The sequence below is a fragment of the Candoia aspera genome, chromosome 13 (assembly GCF_035149785.1).
Source record: "Candoia aspera isolate rCanAsp1 chromosome 13, rCanAsp1.hap2, whole genome shotgun sequence".
Taxonomy (NCBI): domain Eukaryota; kingdom Metazoa; phylum Chordata; class Lepidosauria; order Squamata; family Boidae; genus Candoia; species Candoia aspera.
The window spans coordinates 5,029,574-5,053,811 of NC_086165.1; the positions used below are offsets into that span (position 1 = coordinate 5,029,574).

The 24,238-nt window shown below is 40.9% G+C and overlaps 2 protein-coding genes across 2 annotated transcripts; one reads left to right on the forward strand and one right to left on the reverse strand.

Moving 5' to 3' along the window:
- Nucleotides 1-4,446: 4,446 nt before the first annotated feature.
- CHRNA3 (cholinergic receptor nicotinic alpha 3 subunit) lies at nucleotides 4,447-14,831 on the forward strand. Its single transcript, XM_063314178.1, has 6 exons — nucleotides 4,447-4,689; nucleotides 7,922-8,061; nucleotides 9,169-9,213; nucleotides 11,050-11,159; nucleotides 11,659-12,676; nucleotides 14,571-14,831. Exons 1-6 carry the CDS (start codon nucleotides 4,587-4,589, stop codon nucleotides 14,697-14,699), a joined length of 1,545 nt encoding a protein of 514 aa, XP_063170248.1. The 5' UTR covers nucleotides 4,447-4,586; the 3' UTR covers nucleotides 14,700-14,831.
- Nucleotides 14,832-18,646: 3,815 nt separating this feature from the next.
- On the reverse strand, nucleotides 18,647-23,364 carry CHRNA5 (cholinergic receptor nicotinic alpha 5 subunit). The gene is made up of 5 exons (XM_063314514.1): nucleotides 23,215-23,364; nucleotides 22,478-22,522; nucleotides 21,483-21,592; nucleotides 19,881-20,715; nucleotides 18,647-19,119 (listed from the first exon to the last, which is right to left on the reverse strand). Exons 2-5 carry the CDS (start codon nucleotides 22,502-22,504, stop codon nucleotides 18,958-18,960), a joined length of 1,134 nt encoding a protein of 377 aa, XP_063170584.1. The 5' UTR covers nucleotides 22,505-22,522; nucleotides 23,215-23,364; the 3' UTR covers nucleotides 18,647-18,957.
- Between the last annotated feature and the right edge of the window lie 874 nt (nucleotides 23,365-24,238).

Sequence of the window (24,238 nt, forward strand, 5' to 3'; positions counted from 1 at the left end):
TAAATTGTCCATGCAACACCATTACTGAGAATACACAGAGTAGGTTGAAAGGACATCTATACTCCCTTTCAGCCGGAACTCTTAAAACCGTTTTGTTTGGCTTTTCCAGGAAAAAAAAAGTACCATTGTTACATTTTTATTAAAGCACTCTTCTTCAGCTGGTTCTGCAATGGAGTGGTGATGGGCTAGCCAAAAAATGCAAGGGACACAACCCTGGTTTTCATTTGGTTTTGTGAACAGTTTTAAAGGAGAAAAAGCAAAGAAAAGAATTCTGTTCAGACATGATGGTCTTCCTTACTAGGTATGATTCTGCCCATTTGATCCAGACATCTAAAGAGGGTCAGCTAAGAGTCCTACACCCCCCACCCGTGAGGTCAGTGGGTGTGGACTTTTCTATTGTAGCCCCCACACTTTGGAACATGCTCCTCCTAGAGATACATCAGGCCCCCACCCTCCACTCATTCCAGAAGGCCCTGGAAACTATTTTCAGCAGGCCTTTGTCCCATGGAACAAGCTGAGCAATCATATGATTATCATCATGGTTTGTTTTATTGTGGACTTGAGGTTTTTGTTGTTTCTTATTGTGTACCACCCCAAGTCTCTTATCAATTGGGGCAGTATTCAAATGTTGTAAATGAACAAACAAAATGCTAGGGACAGAAGAAGACTGGGATTTAGACTAAGGGCTTTTTCCTCCCATCTACTAACTCTCATTTGGGGTAATCTGTGAACCTCCAAATGGTAATGATCTACAACTCCCAGGATGCTCAGCTAGTATGGCAACAGTGAGGGATTCTGGGAGCTGTAGATCAGCCACATCTGGAAGGCCGTAATTTCCCCATCTCTTTGTATTGGACAACTGGAAACATTTCAAAAAGATGCATGCCTAGCATTACAAGAATAAACACAGGGAAACCTCAAAGTTATGCATTTCCCCTCTTCTTCATCCTGTTTGTGCACAGCCACTTGTAAGCATCTGCAAACTTATATTCCCATGCCTGTCAATCACAGCCAGGGGTTAATGTTAACTATGGTTTATGAAAAAGTTGTCAAATACACCCCCTAAGAAGCTGGCTTTATTTCCACAAGCCCAATTTTAACTGAGGGTTCAGATTTTGTGCCAATCTGTGTTTCATCCAGGCAACTGGAAGCCTCCAATCTTCTTGTGGTCAATTGTGGAAGTGGGCAGAAGAAGAGAAGGAGGTCATGGTTATAAAATCAGAGAAAGGGGGTTTAGATTTCAGGAATTCAAACAGAACAGTGCATCGTAAGGCAGAGTCCTCATCTTGCAGAACGAAGAAAGTTCAGGGTCCTGGACATCACAGACCTGAAGTTTCCACCTGAAATATTCTTTCCCTATCACTGCTGCTCCTGCAAATGTTTGCAGACAACAAAGCTGATGTTTCGGTAATTCCCCCCCCCACTCTGGTTCTAAAGTGTCCTTTTCTGAAGAACTTTAAGTCTCCTGAAAAATTGAGAGGTTAGGAAGGTGATGGGAATTCAGCTACAGAGATTTAAGGTTTAAGGGCCATATCTTTAGATTAAGAAGATATAGAAAGACCTCCTGAGGTCTCCGCCTAAAAGAGATGGTCTGCGGTTTGGGCCTTGTTGTCTGCAGGGTATTGCAAAGCCCAAGGCCCAGGGTCAGAATGATTAAGCCCACAGTAGCTCATTACAGCAACACTACACCATGACTGAGCATTAAGGGAGAAGCTGCGGGTGTGTCCACACTCTCTTAATCTATGCATGTTCAGAGTAATGACTGAAGAGTCCTGGCTAAAGCATCAATAAAGGGAAAGGGAGTCCAAAGGGCTGTGGGGGACGGGTCCACCTCTGAAATGTTTGAAACAACATCAACATGCTTTGTTTTGGTCATTTGCAGACAAGGAAGGAGGTAACACATAACATAATGACATGGCATCAAGTGCCCAAGGATTGTGTATTAAAGGAGTATTTTACTTAAATACTTTGTGTGGGAGAGGTTTTGTTATGATGCGTCACTTTCTGTTGCTCCATTTTTTCTTTCCATTTTTAAAAAGTGCACATATATCATGATACAGATATATCTATATCTATATCTATATCTATATCTATATCTATATAGATATAGATATACACACACACCCAAGGGACGCGGTGGCGCTGCGGGTTAAACCGCTGAGCTGCCGATCGGAAGGTCGGCGGTTCGAAACTGCGTGACGGGGTGAGCTCCCGTTGCTAGTCCCAGCTCCTGCTCACCTAGCAGTTCGAAAACATGCAAATGTGAGTAGATCAATAGGTACCGCTTCGGCGGGAAGGTAACAGCGTTCTGTGTCGTCATGCTGGCCCCATGACCCGGAAGTGTCCTATGGACAATGCCGGCTCCAAGGCTTAGAAACGGAGATGAGCACCGCCCCCTAGAGTCGGACACGACTGGACTTTACGTCAAGGGAAACCTTTACCTTTACCTTATACACACACACATACATACATATATACACACACATACATACATACATATATATCCTCCTTCCCCAAGGTTTAAGTAGTGCCATATGTTCAAAATTGGGCCAAATGAAGTCCTCATCTACTCTAACCCATGAGGCTATATGCTGGTAAGTGTAAAACAGATTAGGGGTGCAACCTTACTTGCTTCAGAATGAGGACGGACTGGAGATCAGCACTATCTTGGCCATATTTCTAACATTCACTTGGTTTGCAAATATATCATCAGCACCAAGAAACACTGTGCAATACAGTATATACCTTCAGTGAGTAAGTCAGTTCGCTAATACGGGACCTTCACTGCATCTAAGTCCACATTCAGGCTTGGTTTGTACATTGTGCTAAACCATGGGATTTTTTTAGCCATGGTTAGATAAAGCCACAACACACTCAACACCATGACTTATAAACCAAAACAGGTAAGTTCTAAGACACAAACAAGATATCTCATGGCTTAGCATATCAGGAGGATCAAATCACGAACTTCACATTCCCTTCTAGCTCAGAGTCTATCAGGAGGTGACTGAGGTCTGTGACTGGTTCTCCACACACCTTCTCCCCAAAGCAGCTGCTGGGCTCTGATGCATAGGAGCCAGAGCTATGCAATATGGGGCTTTCAAGAGAGTTTGTAGAAAAATTAAATTAAAAAAAAAAGCACCATGAAATCATGAACCTTCCTCCAGATAAATCAGTTATCATCAATCAAGAAGCAAGAAGGGAAAATCAGTACCTGCAATAATGGGAGACAAGCTGTTGTTGGAAAGTCTTGGGGGATGGTGGAATTTCGCCTGTCTGAGCAAAACCCAAAGTTCTTCTGTAGCTTCAGTGCAGCAGTCGAGGAAGCCTTGCCTCTTTGACAGGTTGACGTGGGTGGACAGAAATATTAATTTCCTAAAGAGATGAGGCTAAAAGTAAAGCAGCGTTCCTGCAAATCCTAAGTCTCGTTCTCAAAAGTCAACGCAACTCTTTCCAATCCATTCCACAAGGCAGAAACAAAGGAACTTAGCATCATTCACTGGAGGCAATCAGTCAAAAAACAGGGTCTTTTTTTTTTTTGAGGCCAAAGACCACGCTGCTCTTTTCAGTGACAAAGAGAGAACCACGCTTTAAAAAACAGGCGAGGACAGAACAAAAGTAAGACATGAAATTCTTTCATTTACATGTAAAAGTAGACTAAGTCCAAACAATTTCTCTTACTCTATGCATTTAATCAATTCATCATTCAACAGAGCAGTGTTTCTTAACCTTGGCAACTTTAAGATGTGTGGACTGCAAGGCTGGCTGGGGAATTCTGGGAGTTGCAGTCCACACAACTTCAAGTTGCTAAGGTTGAGAAACACTGCAATAGGGCCACACCTATTGGACTGGCTGCAGGAGGCCATTCTCAAATCTGGAGGGAATGACAAGTGTGCCAGTCTCCAAGAGAAAATTGGGGATCGACCTGTCTGTTTTAAGCACACACACACACACACACACACACACTGCTCCCCAGCCATTAATTATTCCCACAAAAGCAACTCTGGAAACTGCTCCCATGGGGCTGTTTGGCTCCTGGGGTTGACAGTCTGGTCTAAGTTCTACGTTCCAGCCATAACTCATTAACATCAAGGGTTCGCGTCAGCTAATTCATTAACGGCGTTTGCCAGGCAAGTCTCCTCCAAAAGGCTTATCTGAGCGCAAGCCAGCTCAGCCACCACAATTCCATTACCCTGTTTTCATTTCACTAGACCTATTTTGGGGGATGGGGGGAGAAAGAAACCTTTGGCATGGAATTCTGAGGATGGGTCCAATCCTGCCCTGCATGGCCAACTCCCAAAGCAAGCCAGCTCCTCTGGTACATGAATAAGCCTCTCCCTCTTTGCCTATGCAGCCATGTGGACAACCAGTGCCCATCCCTCACTGGGGGCTGCAAGAAAAGGGGCAGGGTTGTCATTAGAGAGAAAGAAAGAGGAGGAGGAGGAGGAGGAGGAGGAGGAGCTGGCAAATCCAGAACACTGCTTCAGAGGGCTGATGGTTATCTGTTTCCTACGAATGCCTCCCTCTGAATCCAGCCGGCCTTCCCCCTGTTAAAGTCCCAGCCTGTAAAATGCCACCAGCTGGCTATGTCTCCAGAAGGGTTTACGGCTGAGTGGCAAATTCAGAACGCCATGGCGAGGAGGTCTGGCATGCAGCTTGTGTTGTTTCCCCTTTTCTTCTTCTTGAGAGGTGAGCAAGATTTCTGGCTTTTGAATCTTGGTTGGGGCTGGGGTTGAGGGCGAAGAGGAAATAAGAAGTCCTTCACGAGAGCCCAGTGATATGTTTTACCCAATTGTGGATTTTGCATAGATCTGGCATGTGGTGCAGAGATCCCGCTCCCCTTCTGCCTATTATCCTGAAAAAACAACGAGCGGTTTGGGAACATAACAGTTCTTGTGATTTTCCAGGAACTGGCTTTGCGTGTTTAAATGGAATAGTGCAGAAAAGGCAGGAGCAGCCTTGAATTTAGTGCACTCGTTTCTGCTAAGCCTTAAATTTCAGCTACAGTATATTGGTTCTAGAATGCCATCGGATAAAATAGTTGCGGGGCAGTGGGTGTTCAGATAAACGCAACAGGTAAACTGGCCGGGGAAAGGAGTATAGATATGATAAGATAAGCCAAGTATGAAAAGCAAGTATTTTATGCCAAGGGCAATATTTAATGTTCACAAAAGTCCCTGGAGGTCATTAGTAAAAATATATTTAAGCTAAAATTCTGCGCATCATAGAAGATAGATTATTTTGTCCCTTAAAAGGGCTGTCTTTGAAGAACTTTAATATGTATATACAAATTGACCCAGGATTAATCATTTTTACTAGCAAGGAAAACATTGCAACCTTCTTTTTTCCCAAGTAAGCTGATGACAGATGTAAAACTTCATACAGTTCAAATGTTTGAAGGAAGAATGCTCCGTATCACTAGCATACAACATTAAGTGTAGGTTAAATCAATTATTTTTGAAGCAGTTTTAGATTATGGCTGTTTCCTCTTTTTCCTTCCCTCCTAGCTATCATAAGGTGTTGAACTTTATCCAAACAAATATAAGTGGCTATTTTTATATTTATGGTTTAAGTATTAGTTACTGAGAAAGAGCTGATTCAAATTATCCTCAACACAGCTTCCTGAACATAAAAATTAGCCATTTAAAGTTCATGAAAATTCCACTCAACTGAAACAATTCTTTCCTAGCCTGCTCGTGCTAACAAAACTCAACTCTGCTATACACAGAATGCCTACAGATATCTAATAAAACTATCTTTTTCTGCTTACATTATTGTGGATCACATCCCAGCCAGACTGAATGTACTCTTAGAAGCCCAGTAACCAGAGCCATATCTAGGCTCAGATTCAAGGAACAATCCTCCTCCTCATTGGCCGAACTGAGATGCAGACATTTCTAAGTCCCAGATGGAAGGACTTTATGACCGCTGTTAAGTTTGTCTCAACTCTCCAAAGCAACTGAATGCGTCTAAGGCAGCGTAGCAACGTCCTGCTTTGATGAAAGATAGTGAAACGTCAACCAAAGTTTCAGAAACGTCGGAGTCTTAATCATAACTTGTTTGCTCATGCAAACTCTGCATAAGCAGAGGAACGTGGGAAGTGGCTTTAGACTAAGATCCATTTCCATCAGTCCACCAATTCAAATTCTTCAGAATTTCAGACCTGTCTGGACAAGTTTTATCTAGAGGTGTCCACGTCCACCAAATATCAAGGTTCAACCACGGAGGAGCAATGTTTGTGCATCAAAACTTTTCAGCTCCTACTTTCCAACAGCAGCTTCCATCTCCCCACCAAATGTGGGGAGTCCCCTTTCCAGAAGAGCACCCTATATGATATACAGGGCTTGGTGTATCTAAGGAAACAGTGCCTATGATTTCCATCTTTACAGTGGTATGAAGATGAACATTGCCTACTTCTTCGCTTTGAGTTTTCCTTCTTTTCCCCCTTGATTTCTCTTTCTTTTTTCCCCTCAGTGAATTCCTTCCAGTTACAACCTTCCCAAACCCAGCTTGCACGGGGATTTTGACTCGGACCTCCCCTTTGTAAATGGCATGGGGACAACCACCAAATATTTCAAGATGTGCTGATGCACATTTTAGCAGAGATAGATAGAAAGATTGATAGACAGACAGACAGACAGATATACTGTGTGTGTGTGTGTGTGTGTATCTTAAAAGCAGCAATTCTGATGAAGTCTTTGAATCGTTTCCTGGGTTATTTTCTGATTGAGAAAATGTACCTAAGACAAAGAGGTTTATTCAATTGGCAAGCTACCAATTTATCTCTGGTTCTGTTCTACATACAACAGGCTAGCAAGGGCCTTCGACTGATGTGAGTAGGCATAATGCAAAATTCTTTATTATGATGAATTTATTTTTTAACAACAATAAAGCAAGCCCCATTCAGGCAAGTGGAAATCTAATACTGGAGCTCAATGGATCAGGTATAGAGTTGCAGCACCCACAAATGGAGACCATTTCACTGGCACAAAACAACGCAGGGGAGTGCCTTCTGCCAGATTAGCCTGTTTTTGTCCAGGTTTGTTTTTTTAATTAGGCTGCATTTTCCAAGGTTCTAATTTAGCAGAGAGAGCAAAAAAGAAAACACACAAATGCCACTTTTCTCAGCCCATGACTGCAGGGTCACATCAATTACATCTCTCAAACATACCCTGCAATTTGTGCTTTCTGCGGCTGCCACATCGGCATTAAGGAAATTAAATTGGAGGGCTCCCTCCTTCTGGATAATGGTAGGAAGAAAGCTGTGTTTGTCTATGGCAGCCCCAAACCAGGAGGACTCTGGTAGCACTTTTTCAGATGAACAAACGTTATTAAAAGGCATCAGCTTTTGTGAACTACGGCGCCCTTCAGCCACTCCATGCATCAGACGAAGTGAGCAGTAAGTCACAGAAGCTTGTGTCTTTTAATAAAATTTGTAAGTCTGAAAAGATGCTCCCAAACTCCTTCTGGATAATGAACCCTCAACTATTGTCTTAGGTCCTAATCTGCTGTCTGAATCAGGACCAGATTTTGGTGGTGGTGGTTTTAGGGAACTCAGAGCAAAAGCTGTTGTGGGAAGTTAATGGTCACTTAATCTCTGATAAAATTCTCTGCACAGCAGAAGGGAAAAATCATTGCTTAGTTGCAAAGGCCATGCTTGTGCACACAAAGGGTCCCAGGGATGATCCAAGATATTTGCAGCTAACCTTGAAAGACTACATACCATACTTCCACACACCTCAGCATACATCCAGTTATGGTTCAGAGGTGGTACAGAAACTAGATCAAAACCTGATGAAATTGCTTTTAGATACAGACAAACAGCAGTCCTCCCCTAGTTGGCCTGGGACAGCCTAACTCAAGTTCTTAACAGGTTTAATATTCAGACCAGAATAAGGGAAATGTATGCTATGTTTTCTAGATGTCTTTTGTTCTGAAGACGAGCACCGGCTTTATGGTGAATTGTTTGCCAATTATAACAATATCATCAGGCCTGTTGAACATGTATCTGATCCTGTCATGGTTTGGTTTGAAGTGTCTTTGACTCAGCTGGTAAAGGTGGTGAGTAGCTGGAGAATGATTCTGTGTTTGTAGAGCATCATCTTTTGTCTCAAACGCTTAAAATGTTAGGATGGAAGCGGGAGCTCTGATCTGGTTGAGCCTCCTCAGTTTCAGGTGTCCCAATTTTGAACAAACTAGGTAGTCCGTTCCAAAAAATAGACCCAATTCTGACACTGGGCATTGGCAATATCAATAAAAACAATGGGGGGGGGATGTTTCAGCTCCAATAACCTTTGGTTATGCCCATCTTTGAACAAAGGAATGACAAAGGATGGTCATGAATGCAAAACCACTGAACTGGAACTTCTTTGAAGGTTAGTCATTATTTCTCAAGGATTATAAGGAGACAAATGGTTCCCACTACCCTACACTATTTGTCAACTTGATCAGTTCGTCATTGCAAGCATGTCACATCTATCAACTGTTTTGTGAATTACCACTATTTCTAAGTCATCCATTATCATTGCTTGGACATCTTAAATTTCATTTGTCTGACCTCCCTGGCTATTGTTCTTTTCCCCTCCCAAAACACTCTACCACACAACAATACTCTGCAGCTGGTGCAGTTGACTTTAGCCCATGAAAGACAATGCCCTGATTAGGCCTGCCTTTTAGACAACAGAAGTCTTTTTGATGCTGCAGGTTAACTGGAAGCAATTCTGTTTATATGTTTTGAGGGGGGGAAATTAGTGATGGTCCCATTGTGTGAAAGGTAGAGCAGGTAATATTTATTTATTTGTTTGTTTGTTTTTGCCATTTCCCCCCTATTACTCAAGAGGGACCATACACCTGTTGCTCCAAACTTCTTTCCCATCTTGCAAATAATGAGTAATGAGTCTCTCTTTGGAGTCAAGTTCAACTCTTGGTGACTTCATGGATAGATCTAGGTAGTTTTCTTGACAACAATATGGAAATGGTGTGGTATAGCTCTCTTCTGGGGTATTTTTCATTTTTCCAGTTTAACTTGTAACAATGCAGTGTCCTAGGGTGCCTCATTCAAGTACTAACTGCTGGGTGTTTTTGATCAGATGGTCAGCTAGGTGCTGCCATGTAGCAGAGCTTTATATAATTCAGGTTTTAAATACGGTATATGTTTTTATCCCTCAGGATGAAGTGAACCAGATTATGGAGACCAATTTATGGCTGAAGCATGTAAGTAAACAAACAAAAGAATATTAAGATCTTATTTAAAAAGGGTATGGGGGAGAGGAAAAAAGTTGAGTGAAATACCACGTTAGAAAGACATTTCAAATTTTCAGGAGTTAGGATTCTTAATACCACTTTTCCTGTAACAGACATGCACCCGTGCACTCATACGTGCACATCCACGTAGCCTTTAAAAAAATAAATAAAAGTTATACCTTGGATTGACGGCTCTGGAAAGGATTCAAGAGTTTGGACAATACACTTTTAATACACTGCTGACATCTAGTGGTCATGAATCTTTTTTGCATTTAACAAATATAATGGAATTTGAGGCCAGGAAGATGTCTTTGAATGTAGCAGGGAATTTTTGGAGATCTCTACATTCTGTGCCCCCAAATCTTTGAAGAAACTGAACACAATGGAGAAGAGATTAAACACCACATTAAACAGTTTGCATGCTCTTTTCGGGACCCACCATTGCATTCCTTTCCTTTCCTCTTCATTTTCCATCATATTCCACCTTCAGAAATTCTCCCCCGTCTATTTCCCATCTTAGGGAATGGTGTCAGTCTATTTATATAAGGTTCCACAGTATTGAGTTAATTACTGTATTACTTGTATGTCAGCCTTTCCCAGCCTGGAGGCCCTCCAGACGGATGAACTTTGACTTCAATTCCCAGAATTCTCAACAATCAACAGGCTGACTAGGGAATCCAGGGAGTTGAAATCCTGATGGTGCACAGGATGGGGAAGGTTGCTAGAGGTAATACGTAGCATCAAGACTGTCCAAGAAGTTGCCTTCCCCTAAAGGGAGGGTCTCCAGGGGCTGCCTGCATTACACTTTTGGAGAGAAAAATCACAACAGACTCACCCGTTTGCTTGGAAGGTCGAGCTGGTCCTTGGTTTTTGCAGTGGGCAATGGAAAAGGGCAGTTGCAGAAGAACTGAATGGGTTTCAAGAGACAGCCTCTACCTGCAGACACCCTTCCTTTGGCCTCTCTCTCATGGAAGGCAGAGACTACAAGGTAAAGACAGACAGGTTGTTCAGTGGGATGCTCTTATTTAAAGGCTCACCTGACCCCTATTTTAGGACCACCAGGTTTTTAATACCCTTCCTGAACCGCCCAACTCTTAATGAATTGTTGCCTTGGGTTGTGTGATATTGGCAAGCTTATTGGTACCTGCTCTTTTTGAAACATGTGAACGCTGCTCTCTGAAGTGGTATCAAAGGTTGGGGCATCACTTCCAAGGAGCAAATCCCTGTGTGGCTGGCCCACTTTTTTCGGCAGCAATTTACAGAAACGTTACTGCTTCTAAAGAACAATGCACACATGCTCTCTATCTGACATTCGCGTGGGGAAAAAAAATAAAGAATTCCACCACCAGGCATTTTGCCAGCTCAGCCAGTTACTGTCTAAAGCAGTGTTTCTCAACCTTGGCAACTTTAAGAGGTGTGGGCTTCAACTCCCAGGATTCCCCAGCCAGCATATGCTGGCTGGGGAATCCTGGGAGTTGAAGCCCACACCTCTTAAAGTTGCCAAGGTTGAGAAACACTAAGCATCTCCAGGAAGCCTTCTCTTGACTCTCCCTTCCAACAGCAGCCACCTAGATTTATTGCTTTTGTGATATCAGAAGTCTCTATTTCAACTGCAAAAGATTAACCCCAAAGCGCAACTCCTTTTTGCCCTATCCTGGCTTGTTTCTTTCTCTCTCTCATCTAAAATCCACGAAAGTTTAAAGGATGCTTGCAAGTCTTTAAGGTGCTACAAGGCTCTTTGCTCTTAAGGGGCAGCATCTGGATGAAACTTGTCAATCTAAAACCTCTCAATGTTTCTTTGATTAGATCTGGAATGATTACAAACTCAGATGGAATCCAGACAACTATGGAGGGGTGCAGTACATCCGAGTGCCATCAAATAAGATCTGGAAGCCAGATATCATGTTGTATAACAAGTAAGATTATAGAATCAGGCCACTTCTTAAACTTTATTCCCTAGTTGGTTACAATCCCAGAGAGATGATCACGAAGTTTCAAGCAGGACACCACCACACTGCTGGGTCAAATCTCACCGTTTTGGTAATAGTCTTTATCCATCTTTTCCAAGAAATAAGTGATATCCCATGAGCCATGGGTATGTATAGGGGAAGCATGGCTTCACTACATTAGTAGCCCCTCCCCATTGACCAGATAGGAAGTGGTTGGCGTGGTTCCTGTGGTCAATCAACATTTTGAGAGACATGTTCTCTGCTTCCCCACTTGGACCTTTGCAAGTCACAGGAACAGAACCTAAAAGCTATAGTTGATGATCTTTCTTCCCCATCTACATTTTGATTTTCCAGAACTAGTACTTTTCAAAATGCCAAGGTAGGCTGTGTTGGTAACTTTTTTAGCCGATCCAAACCGCCAGAACTTACTCTATCATCAATCCGTTATTTCCCATGTCTTTGGCAGTGCAATTGGGGACTTCCAGGTGGATGACAAAACAAAAGCTTTGCTGAATTACACCGGAAACGTAACATGGATGCCTCCAGCCATATTTAAGAGCTCGTGTAAAATAGATGTGACCTACTTTCCCTTCGACTACCAGAATTGCACAATGAAGTTTGGCTCTTGGACCTATGACAAAGCTCAGATTGACTTAGTCCTCATTGGTTCCACAATGAACCTCAAGGATTACTGGGAAAGTGGAGAGTGGGCCATCATCAAAGCACCAGGCTATAAGCACGACATCAAATACAACTGCTGCGAGGACCTCTACCCAGATATCACCTACTCTCTGTACATCAGACGGCTGCCCTTGTTTTACACCATCAACATGATCATCCCGTGCCTTCTGATCTCCTTTTTGACCGTGCTGGTGTTTTACCTTCCATCAGACTGCGGCGAGAAAGTAACCCTGTGCATCTCGGTCCTCTTGTCCTTGACGGTTTTCCTCCTGGTCATAACCGAGACCATTCCATCCACTTCACTGGTGATCCCGTTGATCGGGGAGTACCTCCTCTTCACCATGCTGTTTGTCACCCTCTCAATCGTCATCACGGTCTTTGTACTTAACGTTCACTACAGAACTCCCAGCACACACACCATGCCAGAGTGGGTGAAGATGGTTTTCCTAGACTTTCTCCCTCGAATCATGTTCATGACGCGACCCACCAGCAACGAAGATGAGGGCAGAAGCCAGAAGGTGAAGCCATCTTACAATACGGAGCTCTCCCAGTTGAACTTCATCCATATCCCAGACAGCAGGTGCTGCCAAGACTTCTTCCCATGCCAAGGGCTCACATATGCTTGCTGCCAGCATGAGCACAAAAATTACTTGAAGGGGACCAGCAACCTGACCCAGAGCTCCAGTTCGGAGTCCATGGATGCTCTGTTTTCATCTCCATTGATGTCACCAGAAGTGAGAGATGTGATGGATAGCATTAAATACATTGCTGAAAACATGAAGCTACAGAACGAAGCCAAGGAGGTATGGGCATATTTTAATTCCAGCTTTATACAACATACTTGATGAGGCCTCATGCTGGCAAGGTGGTAAACCTATAGCCCGGCCACATTCATATTTCAGCCATTTCCCCACCTCACCGAAGTCCCATCTGCTCTGACTGACCAAGGTCTTGCATGGTCTCAGCCTATGCCCACAGGTGCCTGTGGGAGAATCCAAGAATGGAACAACTTGTTAGATCTTCAGCAGGCAATACAGATGTGCTCATTTGTGACTTGCATGAGGTAATGGTCACAATAAACACAGAAAACCATACAAAGAAATAAACAATAATTGGTTTTTTTTAAGATGGCAGGAAAGACAGATTTTTTTTTACAAGGGGAAATAAGGCACAGACACCTGTGGTGATGAAAAAAAGGAAGGTTTTTCTCCTGGTCTGAAAAGCAGATGTTGGTGCCAAGTTAGCTTCTAAAGCAGTGTTCCTCAACCTTGGCAACTTTAAGATGTGTGGACGTCCCCAGCATGCTGGATGGGGAATTTTGGAAGTTGAAGTCCACACATCTTAAAGTTGCCAAGGCTGAGAAATGCTGCTCAAGAGGAAGGACATAAACTAGGGTGCAAATCAATACAAAATTTAAACCATGAACTACAGCCCAGTTGAATATTTTAAGGCGGCTGAGCAGGATTGCTCTAAAGCAAATTCCTGTGTTATTCGTAGGCATGAATTTCTATCCACATATACCCTCACTCTTCCATGCAGGTGTTTGTACTGATCTCCATAGGCATGATTGCATTTCAGGCATGGAAGGAAAAACTTATATACACATTGGAATGTATTCTCAGGTTTCAGAAAGTGGAGGAAAGAGGTACATGTAAGGACTCTAGACACACACAAGTCCATGTATGAATCTTAAACAAGTTGTAGCTTGAATGGTGAGGAATTCAACCTCTGGCTCCTGTGCAGCCTAATATTAAACAATATTCCTTATTCAGCATCTTTTTTTTTTTTTACTGAGACAAAAATAAGTAAAACATAGCAAGACAAAATAAAAAGGAATAAATTAGGACTGTTTTTTATATAAATGAACATATACTGTATAGTAATAACCTTTATTACATTCACTGGCCAAACTTGTGAAAAAAAAATAATTTGAAATAGAAACACATTTTAAACATACATGTTCAGTATTTCTATCTAGAATTACTTTTGTTCGGACAGCCTTTTAGGAGAACCATTATTAATATTGCTAATAAATGGTGACCAAAGTTGAGAAAATTTATTTTTCATTGCAGAATTTTTCAAGCTTTGTTGTGCTAATTTTCTTAAGAGTGATTTCCTGAACTTGTAATTACCACTATATTTTAATTTGCCAGTTTTTTGTGTTAACAGATATGGTAGCTTTTAAAGCAGTTGTGTACTTTCTTCAAACCTTGTGAACAGGAGATCAAGTTAGTTTACAGTGATTTGAATACTTATTTATTTGAAGCCAAGGAGGAATATTTTGCAAATTATCTCCCACGGTAACAGATTCCATCAGTATTTTTAATTTTTTTTTTAAAGTTTTAATGCCTTTCAATTTTCATGAAATAGTTCACCTTCCCATATTTAATAAATGTATCCTCATGCTTAAAAAGATAACTAAAATTATGCAAGCAGGAAGGTCAGGAGCCAAAGACTTGCCATCATTTTTCACTTAATCTTTTTTCCAAGTTAGTTTCAAGTATGGATTTGAGATAGAAGATCTGAGGGTCTGCACACCTCAACTTCTGCAGATGCTCCACACAAGCCTAATTTTGAGACTAATCATTGTATGCTATCTGCAAAGAAAATTGTACAAATTGTTTCTAACTGTGCATAGCAGGCTCACAAAATAGATTATCTGAAAATTGATATAATTTGTCTGCTTATTTCTTCCAGACTCAAGATGACTGGAAATATGTTGCCATGGTAATTGATCGCATTTTCCTGTGGGTGTTTATTCTTGTGTGTATTTTGGGGACAGCAGGATTGTTCCTGCAACCACTGATGATCAGAGATGAAATTTGAACAAGGTGACACAGCAGAAAGGACTTTTTCATCTTTGGTGTCCAAACACATGACATTTATGTTGAGCTGCTTATTTCTGTGTCTTTAAGTACCAAAATAAAGATATCTAAGATCATATAGAGATGAAAACAACTCATGTTTTGTTATTTTGAGGTGTTGCGTAAGATTGAAGAATTTTTATTTCTAGGTTTTTCATTTTTGAGAGAGAGAGGGAGAGAGAGAGAGAGAAGTTTTATGGTTTTTAGATTAAGCCTTAAAGCAGTGCCAATGTACTCTGCTGAAGTTTGGACTAGGAGAATTGAGACCATTTCATTAACACAGTAATGCAGATCACAGCAATTTCAACAAACCATACATTCAAATCACATAACAACTCACAAGGATTAGGGGATGACCGCAGTAGTACCAATATATAAGAAAGGAAACAGAGCAGATCGAGCCAACTACAGACCCATCAGTCTCTTGAGTATAGTAAGCCATACGCTAAGCACCTGAACTGCGAACAGCCAGAATGGCTGGAATTTGAAGTATAATTGGACTATTACAACCTGGATTCCAAGGACACTCCATCGTAGATCATCTTTATACTCCATCATGTTATACAAAAGCATTTGCACAAATTAACAGATTTCCTCTTTATGTGGCCTTTCTCGACTTTCAAGACTAACAAACAATCTTGCCACAGCTATGGCAAGAGGAGTAACCAAAGGAACTTATACAGCTTTTCAGCCATGACAGGCTTAAGATGTATTAGAATCAGTAGAATTTTTTTAGCATTTAAAAGCAATGGATCTGAACAGGTTTCTAACTGGTAGGCAATTTAGCAGGAAGCATCAGTTTTAGTATAGGACAGGCTCTGTTTTTACAGCATTCTATTACTTTATAAGGAAAATAAATTGCTGTTACAAAGGTCTGTGTGTTTTTTTACCTTTCTTAAGGCAGGTGCTACCATAATAGCCCTGGTGAGTTAATCAAAGAATCAGCTATGAAACATGAATTTTTTTTAAAAAAATCACCAGTACTGTATTGACATAGTAACAATTATTTTGCCATAGCGGCGATCACAAGAAAAGCATGGAAAGGAATTATTTAATTAATAGCAGACTCATGCATTGAGGTTTGAAAGAAAGTACTCCTCATTTTGCCTAGGAGCAGCCTGGCATCTGTTTGACTAGAGGTCAATACAAAAATTGGTTTTAAAATTGAGTGCCTTTAAGGGTATCAGAAGCTTTAGAACCCCAACCTTCTGTTCAAAATGAAAATGTACTGCGTCTTCCTCAGAAGCAGAAAATACGAGTGTGAGATTTTCAAGTAGTGCAGTCACTGCTTAAGTAACTACTTATCCATTAGGCAAACCAGACACCTGAAGTATCTTGGAATAGAAGAAAAATTTCCCTAGTTAAATTGCTGCAGATGGATTTATGGCAGCACCAAGTTACAGGTTAAATCCCAGGCAAAGTTTGCTTGTTTATTAAGATTTGTATGGCTGCCCATCTTAAAACAACTCTGGGTGGCTCACAGCAGCAGAACTATAAAAACCATAAAAATATATAAAAACTAGAAATCCGGTGCCTCAATCCACCTCTCAGGGTGCCCCAAAAACTCCCCACAAATGGTCTTCCGGAAGGTTAAGAGGGGGGCTTGCCAGATTGCGGGGGGGGGAGGGGGGGGCGCGTTCCATAATGTAGGGACAGTCATGGAAAAGGCTCGATTCCTAGGCCCCACTAGGTGGCAGTGTTTCAGGGAGGGGACCTGGAGCATGCCCATCCTATCTGGTGGGACAGCAGACACCCTCAGGGAGAGGCGGTCCTGTGAGGTCCCTGTGCCATGTAAGGCTTTAAAAGTGATGACCAGCACCTTGAGTTGCACCCGCAAAGTAACTCAGAGCCAGTACAGCTCGCGCAACAGGGGAGGAATGTGGGCGAGCCTAGAGGTGCCCGACACTGCACGCTCCTCTGCATTCTGGACCAGTTACAACTTCCAGGTGGCCTTCAAGGGCAGCCCCATGTAGAGTGCTTTAAAGTTGCTTAAAGGCTTCTAAGAAGCAGTGCTAGGACAGGCCATGTCTTAAAAATTAGGGGCTAGCTGCAACCGACAGTAGGCAGACTCCCTGCTCGCCCAGAGATTCACAACTTCTCATTTTTAAACAAAGCAGATACAACCGAGGAAGCATCCCCTCTGTGTGGGGGTGAGGTGGGGGAAGCCAAGGGAAGCCTATGCACATCCATTTTAGTTTAACCGCTCTTATAGTGTGAGAGTGAATGGTTTGGCCAAGTGCTTCAAAGAAAACTTTGAGAAGCAAGCTGGAAGAAGGAAAAAGAAGACTTTATAAGAATTTGCAGAACTGTTTATTAACATGGGGTACTGCTGCAGACAAATGATAAACGAGGCGGTAGTAAGCACCGGTTCTGAGCTTCCTGTCTCAAAGAAGCTAAATTGAATGCAAAGATCAGGGCATGATTTTTCTATTAAAGGCAAAGAATCTCAGCCACTTATATAAAAAAGACTGAGAGCAAGACATGAAAACCTCTGAGCAATGCAGAGAAATAAAAAATAATTCTTAATTAACCCACTTTCCAAATGATTGTTGCCTAATGAAATACATCATATAATTTAAACATTCCCCTCAGATTTACAAATATAACAACAGCAAGTATCAATTCCAAAGTTTAATTTATTGTCATTAATTAAATATCACCCTCAAAGCGCACTGTTATATAGTTCTAAAATCTAAAATTAAGCCTGATTTTTTCTAAATATTTAAAAAATCCCCAGCTACGTACAAAACACAACCAGAACGGTGAAGTAACCCAGCTCATACAACTACAAATGTTCGTTCCTGAACTACTGTATAGCCCACCCAGAAGGTTTCCAACTTTCTACCAGCTCTCTAAAAGTGTGCTTAAATGATATTAAAATCATATGTATCTGTATGTCTTTGCTGTAGTATATGTGCAAATATTTGGGATGGACGTTTTTCATTCCATGATTTGACTCTTAATTCTAATTTAACATCTAGTTATATAGCACACATTTTCTTCCCAGAACGTGGAGAGCATTTGTGCATAATGAAAAATGTATAAAGGGACATGCCCCAGATACTTCACAACAGCTTCTGTAATCAACACACCTTATAGACTGTGAGGTAAAACAAAATCTCCTAAGAAAGGAATAATGAATTGCTTCTATAAGCTTACAAAGAAAACTGCATGAGTGTTGAGCCAGAATCGAGGGTGTCTTTACCTTTCTACAATCGCAATTTTTTATTTATTTATTTTATTAATCAAATTTAGCCACTGCCCATCTCCCCCAAAACACTGCTAGCAGGCTTCAGATACTTCGGTTATCACAACACAGAAACAGAAATAAAAATTGGGATTATTTAGGGGGAAAATACCTTAGGGAGTCCAAAACACTCCACAGTGTACTTGCACATTTTATTAGTTTCTGTTCTGCCTTACCCCTTTCACCCTCCTCACCCTGTCCGGTTCCTTGCAGCTTCACTGAGCTTAATTCTGAGTTACTGTTTGAGAATCAAATGGGAAGAGTAAGAGACAAGAGAGCCCTCCTCTACTACGAGGATTATTCAAGCCTCATGTGAACAGACTGAAGAAATCTAAAATGTCCTGTATTCTTCTCATCTACTGCCCCAGCAGTTTCATTGATGGGCATCCTAAACACCTTAAATCAGGGTTTCTCAACCAGGGTTCCGTGGCACCCTAGGATTCCACAAGAGGTCACTCGGGATTCCCTGGGACATCATGATTTATTTAAAAAATTATTTCAAATTTGGGCTACTTCACATGAAAGAGGTAAGTTGCATTCTTTATTTTTAGTTCAAGAACACCATTAGTGCATATATACAGGTCTACACATGAAACAAATATAAGTTCTGTAAGTTCTGGCCTAGATTTGGGCCTCAAAGTGCAAGGGTTCCCTGAGGCCTGAAAAATATTTCAAGGGTTCCTCCAGGGTCAAAAGGTTGAGAAAGGCTGCCTTAAATGTTAAAGTGTCATATTAATATTTTTTGCTATAATATTCTGTAAATAATCTTATGACACCGATGGCATCCTGGTAGGCTACAATTAAGAGGGAAAAATAGGCATCTTACAATTTTCCTGGTTAAATGTAACCATGAATTTCCCCCTCCCAATTCCATTCTCAGACATTTTGTAATTCGATTTTAGAATGTGCTTGAAGATATCTAGGAATTAATAGCCCTAGAAACACTGTTAGAACTCTGCCCCTACTCACACACTTATTTATTAACAATCCAAACATGGACTGGTATTGTTTTGCTTGCCCATTTATGAATTACAGGAAGAAACAGGGTCAGCGATCCAGTAACTGCAACCAGAAGGAACATCCATAGGAACACACGATCAAGCACCTGAGCTATAAATTTCCAGTCCTCCACAACCTGAAAGAAAAAAAGAAAGGAAGAAAAAAGTCAGTACCTTTCTTTAAATCACATTCAGATCTATTTATTTGTATTTAGTCACAAGAAAACAACAAAGCGGGCAAAGGCAACAATGTATCTATATAAAAGCCACAGCATAATAAATAGACCAGATATTATGCTGTGGCTTTTATACAGACCAGATACAAACCAAAGTACATGAACCATCTTTAAAATTATACATCTCCATGGTATTCCCTATTATAAAAGGTTTCATTATAAATTCCTGAAACTGAATCTGATCACATAATTAAAATTCTCAGAATATATGAGAATACACGTGCACGTGGTTATTTTTCCGTATTTTTATTATTTTTATTTTTGATCCACTCTCTTTACGTAAACCGGAAAAAACGGGTCATGGACAGACATGAGCCTTCGCAGGAGACAGAAACTGCTTCTTGTTCTTTTTTAACAGGCCGCTGACCCAAAATTTCACTATGTTGATCCAAAACAGTAGATCAACTTATTCATACGATACTCATTACAGAAATGACAGCAAGATGCGACAAAACCTCTTCGGCTAGTTAGATATTGCTGTGTCGCCACTGAAGGAATTGTTTCCATCAGCAGAACTATCAGGGGGCACTGCCCTTCCTCACAAAGGCCACAGCCCAAAAGACCACAGCATCTGAAAACCACCAAACAGATTAAGGTTCTGCGGCACAACCTTGTGCGTTCCTGTTTCAGGTGTTCAGTCTCAACACAGCTGGAACACGCACCTCATGTACTTCGTTCTCTTTGACAAGGTGTCTTATAATGTACCGGACAGAATTTAAGGCTGCTTCTAATGTCTTCCTAGATTCCTCAGGTCCCCTGGTGCTGCCAGCCTCCTCCTCCTTTGGTGCTGAGTACCTGTCTACGTGACTTCTCATGCAAAGCAGCTTGGGAAGTTTGTGAAGAAATATTCTGCGGACCCACGGTGCCATCGCATTGTGCGTAGACGAGGATCGGTGATGAACGTTAATAGCAAAGACCGTTATTACAATAGATAACGTCACAAAAATCATGGTGAACACCAAGTACTCGCCAATCAGCGGTATGACTTTCGAAGAAGATGGAATGATTTCTTCTATGACCAGGAGGAAGACGGTGAGCGATACCAGAACTGAGGTGCAGAGAGAGATTTTCTCACCTTCGTACGCAGGAAGATAGAAGACAAGGATGGTCAAGAAAGACAGCCCTATACATGGAATAATGAGGAACAGCGTGTAAAAGAGAGGCAAGCGCCTAATTATAAATGAGTAGGTAATAAAGGGGTACCAGCAGCATCCGTCCATTCTGTTCCCTCTGATCCCTGTGGCAGTTACTATTTCCCATTCTCCATTATCAAAGAAATCTCTTTTGTCTACTTCTTCATCCACAAGGATTATATCCACCTGAGAACCATCGTAGGTCCAAGAACCAAACTTCATGGAGCAATTTTGGAGGTCAAATGGGAAATAAGTGACATCAATGGTGCAAGAACTTTTATAATTTGCCGGCGGGGTCCAAGCAATAGTGCCATCGTGTTTCACTATAGCTTTTGTAGAAGTTCCTTCAAAATGACCATCTGCACTGAAAGAATATCAGCGAAGAGTTATGAAAGGGGTAATACACGGTTTTCCACAAAAAGCTAAACGTATGCACTTTTTCCAGCGTAAAATTATTTTGAAATTGTGTAATACTGCTTAATCTTTACAAGCAAAAGATTTACTTATACTATGTCCCCTATCAGGGTGCAGTCTAACCACAATCAAAATTATCAACTTAATTTTAAACAAATAGATAGGAGCTAATGAATGAGTAAAATTGGGATAGCTTATTTCGAATTATGGTCACGGCTGAAACTTTTCTGTAGACACTCCCACCCTTCTATAGGGGTGGATACATCAAAACAGCTTTCTCCTATAACGGATGAAGAAGAAAACCAAAAATCTTAATGAGATTGCTCTTCTTTACATAACGAGATCCTCAGATGAGGATCCAATTATCTTCTACCGCAAAATGTTGGAAAGTTCTGTGCTCTGAATGCAGTCTCCTGGGAATCTGCACAGCTCCTTTTCTGCTGCTTCTTGTTCACTTTTTCCAGAAAGACAAGTAGTCTACAAGTGAGGATATGATGTTGAGGAGAATGCTCCTGGGTTCATAATTCTCTCTGGGCAAGAACACTGTGCGATCATTTGGGTCTTCTTCATGGGAAATTGGGAGACTGAAGGCAGCCCCAAACTCTTTTATTTCCCTCCTGTGTCAGGCCTTTTCAGTCTGGTTTTCCCCATTCTCTTGGACCCAGTCTATAAAGCCAATCTGCCCCTTTAATATATTCTAAAAATCAAAATGCTTACTTATCGTATAAAACAATGTCTGGAATCCATATTGAAGCTGAAGGGACATGGATAGAAGTTATTCCAGCATAGTCCTCAGGATCCCACTTCAGTTTTACATCAACCCATTCCTGCAAAGGAATTAAGTCTTCTCTTAAATTTTATCCAGAATTTGAAACAGCTCAGAAGGCAACCTTTGAAATTTTTACTATTTTATTATTAAAGTTGCTGCCTTGCTTCAAAAAATATTTGTTTGTTGCTTCTGATAAACTTTAATAGACTTCTTAAGTCAGGTGCAAAATACTGGGATCAGCCTCCCATGAGTTGTACACTGGGTATACAAACAGAACCTACATCTGAGTTATCGGGGATCAAAAATTGTAATGCGGTGATTAGCTACTCGAAGAATGGATCGAAGAATGGATCGAAGACAACCAATTAACACGCATACTTTATAGCTGAACACGGATGCTAAGAGACAGCAATTGGCCCAACAATAGTCACAGCAGAAAATATTTTTTTAACTTGCCGTTTTAGTTGCTGTTATGAAATACTGCAATCTTAGGAGATATGGGTTGGAAAATTTTCCACTTTAGGAAATTTTGGCAGTTTTGAAGTTGTACAATTTTTTGCCTTTCTAAAAAATTGAAAAGCAGAGATTTCATGTCCCCCCCATCAAATAATATAGCCCAAATACTTGTATAGATAATGGATACTGAGATGAATATGCAAACTGGACTCATACTCACTTGCACAGGAACATTTTCTGATTTAAATGTGTCAGGAGAACCCACATCTCTGCTTAGAATCCCTTGCTGATTGATTTACAGTAAATCAGTAGATCACTCCAATTTACAAAAGTCATTTGCAACAGCAAATCACTCAGAAATCTATAGAGAATCTATCTTTTCTCTATATGCCTTCTACGGTGATGCAACCTGGGGGTATGAATCATCAATCCACCAATATTATGAAGAGTCCCAATCAAAACATTTCCAATAACATACTGGACTCACCTGCTTCAGCCAAACATTTGTTGTCATCAGTTGATTTTTTTCATCCTATTGGGGAAAAAGTCTGTTAGATATAACCAAAGGTTTTAGAAGAGAAAAGCCTCCAGGATCCCCGAGGGACTTTGGCAAGACCTCTGTTAGTTTCCCCCTTCCTAAATAGATGCTTTCTCATGTGCCCCTCAAAGGCATACTGAAAGAGGAGAAGCACTTCGATTTCATTCCCCCAATAGTGGGAATAATCCATTAATAGCTGTAAGCCACCAAACATTCAGAGCACCAGAAATATTATCATTGCTATTGTCCAAAGATACCAATACTGGTTGGAACAGCAGGAAACTTTTTATGTTAGTTAAAAAAAAAAAAGACATAGAACCTTTTTCTTGCAGTTGGAAGGGACTTAGAGGTACAAGTCCTTTTTAATATTCACCTGGTGTTTATTGGTAATCTTTTTATCCCACTTCCACTTAATATGTGAAAGTCCTCTGCTAAAACAAAGTGGTTATTTGGTGGGCGGGGGGTCATGGATTCCTGTCTCACCTGCCCTGGAATCATAGCTGACACAGCTTTAATTTTCTAGATACTGCAAGTAATTTCTTCTGCATCTTGAGCATAAAGTATGCCTATAATTATTAAGGCCACATTAATCTTTCAAAGCTCTATGAAACAGGCAACATGTCTTCAGATCATTTGCAGCTGATAACAAGCTCCTTCACTGTAAATGTATCGATTTCCTAACATACCACATCCACCAATTGGGAAATTGCAAGACCAAATTTCACTTTGATGGTATCATTCAAGTGCTCAATTGGACGAACCCATCGTTCATAGTCTTCAAATAAATGTTTAAATAAACAGTCTTCGCTTTTAGCAATGAAAGAAGGTTCAGATGTACCTGCACAAAGGATGATAATAAAGTTTTATGTTTAAAACAATCTACAGAGAAAATATTAATATTTTAACTCATATAATTGCCCACACCACAATGGAAAAGGTAAGCATCACAGATACAGTTAAGCATCACAGAAAGCTACAGAGGGAATAAAAGAACAGGCAAAGCAATTGTCTCTTTCTTATTCTGCAGATTTAGCTTCTGACATGATCAACGAAATTAAATCAGATGGCAATCCACTAAAAATTGTGCTCAGGACTCTTTGAGACTCATTTCTTTCCCAGCAATGTTCACATCTTGTACATCTGCAGTTCAATACAAGCCTATTTAGGACACAAACAAGTAAATTTTGCCAGGAATTTAGTTTAAAGAGGCTGCAAAGTGATTTGGCAGCTACTTCTGCCTTCACAAACGTAACTGAGATGCATCTCAATGAAACTGATGAGCTAGAACTATATTCTAACCAATTGCACATCCGGAATATTCTTGTTCTTATCAGCTGGGTCTCATTTTCGTCAGCACAAAAAGCTATGCTTTTAAATTCTAATTACTGCATGCAAATTTTAACCCATCTGAAACTGACCTAGTGCTATTGGAATAGGAGCAGCAGGCATGGAAAATATGGATGCTGACTCAACAAGCTCGTTACATTGCGCTTTGCTTTATTGTGCTTCGCAGATACTGTTTTTACAAACTGAAGATTTGTGGCAACTCTGTGTCAAGCAAGTCTATCGGCGCCATTTTTGCAACAGCATCGGCTCGCTTTGTGTCTTTGTGTCACCTTTTGGTAATTCTTGCAATATTTCAAACTTTTTCATTATTATTAATCAGATGATGATCAGCATTTTTAGCAATAAAATCTTTTTTAATTAAGG